Below are 13280 nucleotides of genomic sequence, written 5' to 3'. Positions count from 1 at the left end.
AAGAACATTTCCCTTAACTTCCCCTACTGTCCTGTACTCTCCGAGAGCCGAGCGCAGTGCTCTGTACCCAATAAATGCCCAATAAAAAGCCACTGATTGAGTCTCATCCATCATCCATCATTTTATTTTGTTAGTATGTTTGGTTTTGTTCTCTGTCTCCCCCTTTTAGACTGTGAGCCCACTGTTGGGTAGGGACTGTCTCTATATGTTGCCAATTTGTACTTCCCAAGCGCTTAGTACAGTGCTCTGCACATAGTAAGCGCTCAATAAATACGATTGATGATGATCATCCATAAGCTTGGTTTCTGTCTGGTCACCATTAGGGGTTTCATGGTGCCTCGCTGAAGGCTCTTTAGTAAGAAACCAAAGATGTGAACCCTGGGCAAATGAAAACCTGCTCCTTTTAAACCCTCTGAAAAACGAGGACAACTTTTTCTGAGCTCCAAGGGTCGGGGCCGTGAACACGGAGGAATCTGGATGTTGGGGCTCGTAAGGAATGGGGGAAGCTCCTGTCTACCAACTTTGTTATGTTGTACGCTCCCAAACGCTCAGTCCAGCGCTCTGCACACAGTATGTGCTCAATGGACACCACTGGTTGATTGAAATGGAATACCGGCTCCGGAATGAGATTAATGGCTTATTTGTTTTTATGATGACTATCTGTAAATAATAATAATGATGGCATTTATTAAGCGCTTACTATGGGCAAAACACTGTTCTAAGCGCTGGGGAGGTTACAGGGTGATCAGGTTCTCCCACGGGGGGCTCACAGTCTTCATCCCCATTTTACAGATGAGGTAACTGGGGCCCAGAGAAGTGAAGTGACTTGCCCAAAGTCACACAGCTGACAATTGGCAGAGCCGGGATTTGAACCCATGAACTCTGACTCCAAAGCCCGGGCTCATTCCACTGAGCCACACTGCTTCTCAATGTATAGAGCAGCCTAGTAGAGGAGAAAAGGTAAATGAAGTGGAACTGCTCTTCCCCCAGAACATGACACCCCCACCATGAGCAACCAAATCAAAGAAAATGAAAATCACAGCAGGGAAAAATTCAACAGAAGATTTTGTCTGAACTCCAGAAATAAATTCTGATATCGAGAGACATACTATTAGACCTACCAACCCCAAAACCACTTTTAGAGCTTCTGTTATATTTTACCCGCCCAAGCGCTTAGGAAAGTGTTTGGTATGCAGTACCTGCTCAATAAATACTATTGGTTGATTGACTCTGCATTTATACCCATCCTCCACACTTCTGTGTATGTATTAATTCACTTGTCCAGTCAGCTTTCTATTCTGATTTATTCTGATATTTCACCCTGGCCTATTTGTTCTACTACTTTTCTGATATATGTACGTATGTGTATATATATATATATATATATATATATATATATATATATATATATATATATATATATATATTTGTTTTTTTAAATGGTATTTGTTGAGCACTTACTCTGTGCTAGGCACTGTATTGAGCTTTACTGTACTACTTTTCTGATATACATATATATATATATATATATAGATAAATATATATATACCATTATATATATTTGTTTTTTTAAATGGTATTTGTTGAGCACTTACTCCGTGCTAGGCATTGTATTGAGCTTTACTGTACTACTTTTCTGATATACATATATATATATATAGGTTTGGTTTTGTTTTCAATGGTATTTGTTGAGCACTTACTCTGCGCTAGGCACTGTACTGAGCGCTGGGGTAGATCCAAGGTAATCCAGTTGGACACAGTCCCTGTCCCACATGGGGCTCACAGTTTCAATTCCCATTTTTCAGATGAGGTAACTGAGGCCCAGAGAAGTGAAGTGACTTGCTCAAGGTCAAACGGCAGACAAGTGGCAGAGCTGGGATTCGAACCCAGGTCCTTCTGACTCCCGGGCCTGGGCTCTAGCCATGAGGCCAAGTCGCTTCGCATGCTGTTCGTCCTCTTGCTCCCGTTATTTGGAAATACTCTGGATGTCTGCAAGCAGACTGCAAGCTCCTTGTGGGCAGAGAACTTGGGATTTGCTTCTGCAGTGCTCCTAATTAATAATAATAATAATAATTCATTCAATCATATTTATTGAGCACTTACTGTGTGCAGAGCACTGTACTAAGCACTTGGGAAGTACAAGTCGGCAACACATAGAGACGGGGGAGACGGGCAACAAAATATGTGGATAGGTGTCAAGTCGTCAGAACAAATAGAAGTAAAGCTAAATGCACATCATTAACAAAATAAGGGTGATTTTGGTAGTGTTTTGTTTATTTAATGGCATTTGTTAAGCATTTACTATGTGCCAGACACCATTCATTCAATCGTATTTATAGAGCGCTTACTGTGTGCAGAGCACTGTACTAAGCGCTTTTGATGGCATTTGTTATGCGCTTACTATGTGCAAAGCACTGTTCTAAGCGCTGGGGGGGGGGATATAAGGTGATCAGGTTGTCCCACATGCGGCTCACAGTCTTAATCCCCATTTTCCAGACGAGGTAACTGAGGCACGGAAAAGTTAGGTGACTTGCCCAAACTCATGCAGCTGACAAGTGGCGGAGCCGGGATTCAAACCCATGACCTCTGACTCTCAAGCCCGTGCTCTTTCCACTGAGCCACACTGCTTCTCTTGAATAATAATAATAATTATTAATAATCAATAATTCTGAATACAGGGCTTTCCGCTCGAGTAGGTACTCCAAACACCTTGGCCAAGAGGAACTTTTTCTATATTACAGCTCCTCAGTCACCAAGCTGATGGTGAAATTGGTTTTCAGCACAGTTCTCCTATTTTCAGATCTCTAAGGAGCTCCTTAACTCTGTAGACTTCCGGGGCCTTGATTTATTTGTACAGAGGGAGCTGCGACACTCCCTTCTGCATTCATTCATTCATTCATTCATTCAATCGTATTTATTGAGCGCTTACTGTGTGCAGAGCACTGTACTAAGCATCGCCCTGACATGCTCCCTTTCCTCATCCCCCACCTCCCGGCCCCACGGCACGCATTCATTCACTCATTCACCCATTCGATCGTATTTATTGAGCGCTTACTGTGTGCAAAGCACAGTACTAAGCGCTTGGGAGAGTACGATCTAACAACAAACTCCCTGCCCACAACGAGCTCACTTATGCATGTATCTGTAATTGATTTATTTATATTGGTTTCTGTCTCCTACCGCCGCCCCCCGAGAGATTGTAAGCTTGTTGTAGGCAGGGAATGTGTCTGTTATATTGTTATAGTGTACTCTCCCAAGTGCTTAGTACAGTGCTCTTCACATGGTAAGTGCTCAATGAATACAACTGACTGACTATTTTGATGGGCTTTTTAAGAATTACTACTTGAAAGCAGCGTGCCTATGAGAAGCAGCGTGGCTCAGTGTAAAGAGCACGGCTTTGGAGTCAGGGGTCATGGGTTCGAATCCCAGCTCTGCCAATTGTCACTTAACTTCTCTGTGCCTCCGTTCCCTCATCTGTAAAATGGGGATTAAGGCTGTGAGCCCCCCGGGGCACAACTTGATCTCCTTGTAACCTCCCCAGCGCTTAGAACAGTGCTTTGCACATAGTAAGCGCTTAATAAATGCCATTATTATTATTATTATTGAAAGGCGCTTCGAGGCTGTCCCTTAAAACGTTACCTGAACTACATCTAGCCATGCTGAGGACAGAGCAGGCAAATCAAATTGAGAAGGGGTAAAGTGCTAAAATCACCATTCCGCAATATAGATCTCCATAAAGAACTGAATAAACTTTGGGCCTACTGTCCCATCTGTAATAGATATATCTGTAATGAAAGAATTTATCATTTCTACTTATGTCTGCCTCTCCCTCTAGATTGTAAGCTCATTTTGGGCATACATGCTTTCTTAAGGGCTTTGGTCAGGGTTCTGCCCACAGTAAGTGTTCAATAAATACGATTGATTGATATCTCCATTCATTCAATCAATTGTATTTACTGAGCCCTTACTGTGTGTACAGCACTGTACACACAGTAAGCGCTCAATAAATACGATTGATTGATATCTCCATTCATTCAATCAATCATATTTACTGAGCGCTTACTGTGTGTACAGCACTGTACACACAGTAAGCGCTCAATAAATACGATTGATTGATATCTCCATTCATTCAATCGTATTTACCGAGTGCTTACTGTGTGTACAGCACTGTACACACAGTAAGCACTCAATAAATACGACTGATTGATATCTCCATTCATTCAATCAATCGTATTTACTAAGCACTTACTGTGTGTACAGCATTGTACACACAGTAAGTGCTCAATAAATACAATTGATTGATAACTCCATTCATTCAATCATATTTACTGAGCGCTTACTGTGTGTACAGCACGGTACACACAGTAAGCGCTCAATAAATACGACTGATTGACATCTCCATTCATTCAATCAATCATATTTACCGAGCGCTTACTGTGTGTACAGCACTGTACACACAGTAAGCGCTCAATCAATACGATTGACTGATATCTCCATTCATTCAATCAATCGTATTGACTGAGCGCTTACTGTGTGTACAGCACTGTACACACAGTAAGCGCTCAATAAATGACTGATTGATATCTCCATTCATTCAATCGTATTGACTGAGCGCTTACTGTGTGTACAGCACTGTACACACAGTAAGCGCTCAATCACTACGATTGACTGATATCTCCATTCATTCAATCAATCGTATTTACTGAGTGCTTACTGTGTGTACAGCACGGTACACACAGTAAGCGCTCAATCAATATGATTGACTGATATCTCCATTCATTCAATCAATCGTATTTACCGAGCGCTTACTGTGTGTACAGCACGGTACACAGTAAGCACTCAATCAATACGATTGACTGATATCTCCATTCATTCAATCAATCGTATTTATTGAGTGCTTACTGTGTGTACAGCACTGTACACACAGTAAGTGCTCAATAAATATAATTGACTGATATCCCCATTTATTCAATCAATCATATTTACCGAGCGCTTACTGTGTGTACAGCACTGTACACACAGTAAGCGCTCAATCAATACGATTGACTGATATCTCCATTCATTCAATCAATCGTATTTACTGCAGTACACACAGTAAGCGCTCAATAAATACGACTGATTGATATCTCCATTCATTCAATCAATTGTATTTACTGAGCGCTTACTGTGTGTACAGCACTGTACACACAGTAAGCACTCAATAAATACGACTGATTGATATCTCCATTCATTCAATCAATCGTATTTACTGAGCGTTTACTGTGTGTACAGCACTGTACACACAGTAAGTGCTCAATTAATACGATTGATTGATATCTCCATTCATTCAATCGTATTTACTGAGTGCTTACTGTGTGTACAGCACCGTACACACAGTAAAGTGCTCAATAAATACGATTGATTGATATTTCCATTCATTCAGTCAATCGTATTTATTGAGTGCTTACTGTGTGCAGAGCGCTGTACTAAGCGCTTGGGAAGTACAAGCTGGCAACACATAGAGACGGTCCCTACCCAACAGTGGGCTCACAGTCTAGAAGGGGGAGACAGAGAACAAAACAAAACACATTAACAAAATAAAATCAACAGAATAGATATGTACAATATAAATAAATAGAGTAATAAATACGTACAAACATATATACATATATACAGGTGCTGTGGGGAAGGGAAGGAGGCAAGGCGGGGGGGATGAAGAGGGGAAGGAGGGGGAGAGGAAAGAGGGGGCTCAGTCTGGGAAGGCCTTCTGAGAGCTCAATGTGTGCACAGCACCGGACTTAAGCGCTTAATACAGTGCTCCGCACACAGTAAGCGCTCAATAAATACGACTGATGATGATGAGCGCTTGGGAGAGTACTAATAATAATGACATTTATTAAGTGCTTACTATGTGGAAAGCACTGTTCTAAGCACTGGGGAGGTTACAAGGTGATCAGGTTGTCGCACGGGGGGCTCACAGTCTTAATCCCCACTTTCCAGATGAGGTAACTGAAGCACAGAGAAGTGAAGTGACTTGCCCAAAGCCACACAGCTGACAATTGGCGTAGCCGGGATTTGAAGCCATGACCTCTGGCTCCAAAGCCCGGGCTTTTTCCCGATAACAGCGTTGGTAGACGCGCTCCCTGCCCGCCGCAAGCTTAAGGGGGATGTTACCCAAGAAAGGGGAATTGCTGAACTGATCATTTTTGTGAGGAGAACCCTTCTCCTCCAAACCGCTAACTTATCATTCACCTGTCAGAGGCCTCCCTGCTGGATTCTCCAGAAAAACGTCTCCAGAGACCATAAAGATAAACCATGATTACTCCTTCACCATCTGACCGCCCTCGTCACTGAACGCCGTATTTTTCGCCACGGTACCACAATTATTCAGTCTTCCATTTGGGCCGCAACTTTCGGCCCCCGTTTTAAAGGCACGTTGCCAACTTTTCAACTTAATTACCCTCGTCGCCCCTCCCGAGCCGATTTTTACATCGAGATTCGTGTTCTTGATGGGCACTCCGATTACAGCCCAAGAATCAAATGGGTTCCTACATGTGAATCCATCTTGCCTTCCCCTGAAAAGTCTCTAATAAGGGCCCCGTGATAAAAAAATAAAAACGCACAGATAATTAAATCGAACCCCTGGACATCCCTGAAGTACTCTAAGCTGCCAAATTTTTGACTAAGCTGAATTTACTTCCCATCCAGAGGTTAGTTATTTTCTTTTCAAAACTAAACGCACCAGTCTTTTCACCTCTGCTCAAAAAACAGCCTCCTCTGGATATGAAGTGGGTAACCAGGTAAACGGCCGGGCTGACCCATTTATATTTGGTTTATAGCTGACGTTAGCCTTAGATTAATCTTTAGCGTATTTCAGACCATCCCCCCACTTCGACAGCAAAGTCACCGACCCCTGAAAATAAGCAAATACAAATACGAAAACGTACACAGTACTCAGGGGAGAAAAACTGAATGCCGAATTAAAGGGAAAAACGGGGGGTGTGGGGAGGGCGAAGTAAATTTTTCTTATTTCAACTTAAAACCTGCTTTGAGGCCTGATGCTGTTGTAAAATAATTTATCCGCAGGTAAGAGGGCAGCATAGTTTATGACAACAATCTGCCTAAAAACTCATTAAAGTCCTTTCTCTTGGAGTGACATGCATTATCAGCAGAGATTAATCTGAGGAGTCTTTAGGTGAGCTCCATTTTTAAAAATGCAATAACAGAGGGCTTTGTTGTCATCTGATGAAAATCAATTAGAGGTGGGTAAGGCCACAAAAAAAACTGACATCACTCATCACCAGCCCCCCCCCCGGCAGCTGAAATGATTTGTCTTCCAAGCTTGGGTGATCAGGAGCTGTAGTCATATCGCGAGGAAATTAATTTCGTTTCTATATTCCGGACCCACTTCCCTTGTTCTGGAGGACCTACACACAAATTACTTTTAATCAAGGTTGATATGTTATTAATACCAAGGAGGATCTTTGAAGAATCATTTTTTTTTTTTTGGGGGGGGACTCGACTCTGGCATTTTTCATCGGGGTTTGGAGTGCAAACAGAGGAAGGTTACTTCAAGCGTCCTTACTTTCCAGATTCCTTGTCCACTACGAGGCACTGGACTGAATGGCGAAGGCAGTAGATTCCTCCGAATACCGCGCACATCCTGGGGCAGGAACGGAAAAAGAGAGGGTTAGGATAACGGCGACTGTTCCGAGTAGGCCACGCTGCGCACTTCCCAATTCTTTTCCTGTCCGTAACTTGTTCTTGGAAATTCAATTCAATCGCACTGATCGGGCGCTTACTGTGTGCACAGCACTGGACTAAGTGCTTGGAAAGTGCAATTCGGCAACCGATTCTCTTTCCATTCCCACGGGCGGGTGTCCCCTTGAACAGAGGTGGCTTTGAACCATTTGTACAGCCACACCTGTGACGTCATAATGTAATCAATCAATCAATCATCAATCAATCAATCGTACTCACTGAGTGCAGAGCACTGGAGTAATACTAATAATGACGGTATTTCTGAAGCGCTTACTATGCGCCTGGCACTGCTCTAAGCTCGGTGCTCATAAAGTTGTCCCACGTGGGGCTCACAGTCTTCATCCCCATTTTACAGATAAGGTAACTGAGGCACGGAGAAGTTAAGCGACTTGCTCCAGGTCACACAGCAGGCGAGTGGCAGAGGCAGGATTAGAACCCGCGACCTCTGACTCTGACCTCTGACACAGCATGTGGCCCAGTGGAAAGAGCATGAGCCTGGGGACTCAGAAGGACATGGGTGCTAATTCTGGCTCCACCAACTGTCCGCTGTGTTGCTTCGGGCAAGTCACTTCACTGTGCCTCAGTTACCACATCTGTAAAATGGGGATGGAGATGGTGTGTCCCACTGTGGGACATGGTGTTTCCCCACCTGATTAACCTGGATATAACCCAGCGTTTAGTACAGTGTCTGGCACATAGTAAGCACTTAACGAATATTGTAAAAAAAAAAAAGAAAGAATTAAAATACTGTAAAAAAAATAGAAAACTAATAGAGTAGGGAGACATGATCCCTGCCCACAGGGAGCTTACAGGCTAGAAGGGGAGTCAGAGAGTAAAATACATTACACATAATAATAATAATGATGGCATTTATTAAGCACTTACTATGCACAAAGCACTGTTCTAAGTGCTGGGGAGGTTACAAGGTGATCAGGTTGTCCCACGGGGGGCTCACAGTCTTAATCTCCATTTTACAGATGAGGTAACTGAGGCACAGAGAAGTTAAGTGCAATCCTGTGGAATCAGGATGCTATTTGGCTATGCACATAAGTGCTGTGGGGCTGAGGGAGGGGTGGAAAAAAGGGTGCAAATTCAAGAGTAAGGGTGAAAGTCAAGTCACTTAAGCCTCTCTGGGCCTCACTTTCCTCCTCTGTCAACTGGGGATAAGATCATCATCATCAGTCGTATTTATTGAGCGCTTACTATGTGCAGGGCACTGTACTAAGCGCTTGGGAAGTACAAATTGGCAACATATAGAGACAGTCCCTACCCAACAGTGGGCTCACAGTCTAAAAGGGGGAGACAGAGAACAAAAGCAAACATACTAACAAAATAAAATAAATAGAATAGATATGTACAAGTAAAATAAATAAATAAATAAATAGAGTCATAAATATGTACAAACATATATACATATATACAGGTGGACTATGAGTCCCGTGTGGGACAAGGACAGTGCCCAAGCTGATAAGTGTGTATTTACCCCAGTACATAGCAGAGGCTAAGTCCTTAATAAACACTTAATAAACAGCCTCCTTGCTGGCCTCCCAGCCTCCTGTCTCTCCCCAGTCCAGTCGATACTTCCCTCTGCTGCCGGGATCATTTTTCCACAGAAACATTCGGGCCACGTTTCAACACTCCTCCGGCGGTTGCCCAACCACCCCCGCATGATGATGAGGATGGCATTTATTAAGCGCTTACTATGTGCAAAGCACTTTTCTAAGCGCTGGGGAGGATACAAGGTGAGCAGGTTGTCCACAGTCTTCACCCCCATTTTCCAGATGAGGTCACTGAGGCCCAGAGAAGTGACGAGATTTGCCCAGAGTCACACAGCTGACAAGTGGCGGGGCCGGGATTCGAACCCGTGACCTCTGACTCCCAAGCCGGGGCTCTTTCCACTGGGCCATGCTGTTCTCCGCATCCTACAGAAATTCCTCACCATTGACTTATATGTTGCCAACTTGTACTTCCCAAGTGCTTAGTACAGTGCTCTGCACACAGTAAGCGCTCAATAAATCATCATCATCAATCGTATTTATTGAGCGCTTACTGTGTGCATATACGATTGACTGATTGATTGAGCACTTAGTACAGTGCTCTGCACACAGTAAGCACTCAGTAAATACGATTGACTGATTGATTGATTGACTTCAAAGTAGTCAATCACCCTGTCCGCTCCTACCTCACTTTGTCACTCTCATACTGCAACCCAGCCCGCAGACTCTGCTCCTCTCAGGACAACCTTCTCACTGTGCCTCCAATCAATCAACCAATCAATCCATCAATCGCATTTATTCATTCAAACGTATTTATTGAGCGCTTACTGTGTGCAGAGCACTGGACTAAGCGCTTGGGAAGTACAAGCTGGCAACATAAAGAGACGGTCCCTACCCAACAGCGGGCTCACAGTCTAGAAGGGGGAGACAGACAACAAAACAAAACAAGGCGACAGGTGTCAAGACCATCAGAATAAATAGAACAGTTTCCAAAGGCTGAAGAATAATGATAACTATAATAATAATATTATTTTATCAATATTACTATTATGGTATTTGTGAAGGGCCTACTACAAGCCAAGCACTGCTCTAAGCAGTGGGATAGGTTCAAAATAATCAGGTTGGACACAGTTCCTCTCCCAAACAGTGCTAAGGAGGACGGAGAAGGCCGTAAACCCGCTGTGGGCAGGGACTGTCTCTATTGCTGCACTGCATTTTCCAAACACCCAGCACAGTGCCCTGCACCCAGTAAGCGCTCAACAAATACAATCGAATGAATGAATGGATGAATTTACTGCCCATTTTACAGATGAGGAAACTGAGGCCCAGAGTCAGAGGTCATGGGTTCAAATCCAGGATCCTCCAATCAATCAATCGTATTTATTGAGCGCTTACTGTGTGCAGAGCACTGTACTAAGCGCTTGGGAAGTCCAAGCTGGCAACATATAGAGACGGTCCCTACCCGACAGTGGGCTCACAGTCTAAAAGGGGGAGGCAGAGAACAGAACCAAACATACTAACAAAATAAAATAAACAGAATAGATATGTACAAGCAAAATAAATAGAGTAATAAGTATGTACAAACATATATCCATATATACAGGTGCTGTGGGGAAGGGAAGGAGGTAAGATGGGGGGGATGGAGAGGGGGACGACCCCTCTCCGCCGACCCCTCGCCCACCTCCTACCTCTGGCCTGGAGAGGTCAGAGAACCCAAAGATATGCTGATGACGGTCGCAGAATTTTTTCTGCGTTAGTTTGTTTTTCAGTTAATTTTTTCAGAGTTAGGCCTCCCTCCTCAAATCCGCCGGACGATGACTCTTTCCACCCCTTCAAATCCTTATTGAAGGCCTATCTCCTCCCAGAGGTCTTTCCGGACTGAGCTCTCCTTTCCCCCTCTTTTATTCCTTCTGCGCCCTGACTTGCTTCCTTTATTCATTCATTCATTCAATAGTATTCATTGAGCGCTTACTGTGCGCAGAGCACCGTACTAGGCGCTTGGGAAGTACAAGTTGGCAACATATAGAGACGGTCCCTACCCAACAGTGGGCTCAATCAATCAATCAATCGTATTTATCGAGCGCTTACTGTGCACAGAACACTGTACTAGGTGCTTGGGAAGTACAAGTTGGCAACATAGAGAGATGGTCCCTACCCAACAGTGGGCTCACAGTCTAAAATGGGGAGACAGAGAACAAAACCAAACATACTAACAAAATAAATAGAATAGATATGTACAAGTAAAATAAATAAATCAATAGAGTAAGAAATATGTACAAACAAACATACAGGTATACATTCATTCAATCGTATTTATTGAGCGCTTACTGTGTGCAGAGCACTGCACTAAGAGAAGCAGCGTGGCTCAGTGGAAAGAGCCTGGGCTTTGGAGTCAGAGGTCATGGGTTCGAATCCCGGCTCCACCGCAAGTCTGCTGTGTGACCTTGGGCAAGTCACTTAACTTCTCTGAGTCTCAGTTACCTCATCTGTAAAAATGGGGATTAAGACCGTGAGCCCCACGTGGGACAACTTGATCATATTGTATCCCCCCCAGTGCTTAGAACAGTGCTTTGCACACAGTAAGTGCTTAACAAATGCCATTATTATTATTATTATTATACTAAGCACTTGGGAAGTCCAAGTTGGCAACATAGAGAGACGGTCCCTACCCAACAGTGGGCTCACAGTCTAGAAGGGGGAGACAGACAACAAAATCAAACGTATTAACAAAATAAAATAAATAGAATAAATATGTACAAATAAAATAAATAAATAGAGTAATAATACTTTTCCAGCTGGGTCCCGCCGAGGAGGAAAGGGAGAGAGGGTCGGGGTGAGGACGACGGCCCCTTACCTGGCTGTGGGCGGGCGGGCGTCCTTGTCCTTGTACGCACGTCCTTGTACATATTCTATTTATATTATTTTGTTAATATGTTTTGTTTTGTTCTCTGTCTCCCCCGTCTAGGCTGTGAGCCCACCGTTGGGTAGGGACCGTCTCTAGATGTTGCCAACTTGGACTTCCCAAGCGCTTAGTCCAGTGCTCTGCACACAGTAAGCGCTCAATAAATACGATTGAATGAATGAATGATTGGACATCTACACAGTGCAGAAGGACAAAGACACGGGGAGGAAAGATTCCACCACCGTGCGCCATGGATGTCCGTCGGGACACAAGTGCGATTACCTGTAAAGTGGGGATTAAAAGTGTGAGCCTCATGTGGGACTGTATCCAACCTATTTTATGGTGATTATCTTTAAGGCCCTGCTGAGAGCTCACCTCCTCCAGGAGGCCTTCCCAGACTGAGCCCCTTCCTTCCTCTCCCCCTCGTCCCCCTCTCCATCCCCCCCATCTTACCTCCTTCCCTTCCCCACAGCACCTGTATATATGTATATATGTTTGTACATATTTATTACTCTACTTATTTATTTATTTATTTTACTTGTACATATCTATTCTATTTATTTTATTTTGTTAGCATGTTTGGTTTTTTTTTTTCTCTGTCTCCCCCTTTTAGACTGTGAGCCCAATGTTGGGTAGGGACTGTCTCTATATGTTGCCAATTTGTACTTCCCAAGCGCTTAGTACAGTGCTCTGCACATAGTAAGTGCTCAATAAATGATTGATTGATTGATCTTATATCTACCAAAGTGCTCAGAACAGTGCTAGGCACACAGTAAGCCCTTAACAAGTACCAAAATTATCATTATCTCCCAAGCGCTTAGTACAGTGCTCGACACGTGGCCAGTGCTCGATCAATTGGATCGATCAGTGCTGTTGTACGGAGATAAGCGGCCTCTAATTACCACCGATTGATCCCGATGGTAATTTACACCCTCCCACCAGGCAAGACCGAGGAATAGTGGATTTTCTGATAGAGGGAATAGGGCTGGGTGTAAATAGCCCCTGTGCTCTGCACATAATAAGCGCTCAATAAATATGGTTGAATGAATTAATAAATTCTCAACACTTAAAGGACTTATGAGATGTTTGGAAAGTCGGCAACGTATAGGGACGGTCCTTACCCAACAACTGGCTCCCAGTCT

General features: G+C 43.7%; 1 protein-coding gene across 1 annotated transcript in view; it reads right to left on the bottom strand.

The window, feature by feature from the left end:
- The window catches only part of CHM (CHM Rab escort protein), a 125395-nt gene that overhangs the window by 31993 nt on the left and 80122 nt on the right, over positions 1–13280 (bottom strand). The window contains exon 9 of the mRNA XM_038747921.1: positions 7565–7642. Within this exon, the coding sequence (XP_038603849.1) occupies positions 7565–7642 (78 nt within the window). The remainder of the gene's footprint in view (positions 1–7564; positions 7643–13280) is intronic.

Source organism: Tachyglossus aculeatus, chromosome 6 (assembly GCF_015852505.1).
Source record: "Tachyglossus aculeatus isolate mTacAcu1 chromosome 6, mTacAcu1.pri, whole genome shotgun sequence".
NCBI lineage: Eukaryota > Metazoa > Chordata > Mammalia > Monotremata > Tachyglossidae > Tachyglossus > Tachyglossus aculeatus.
This window is presented reverse-complemented; position numbering and strand designations above follow the sequence as displayed.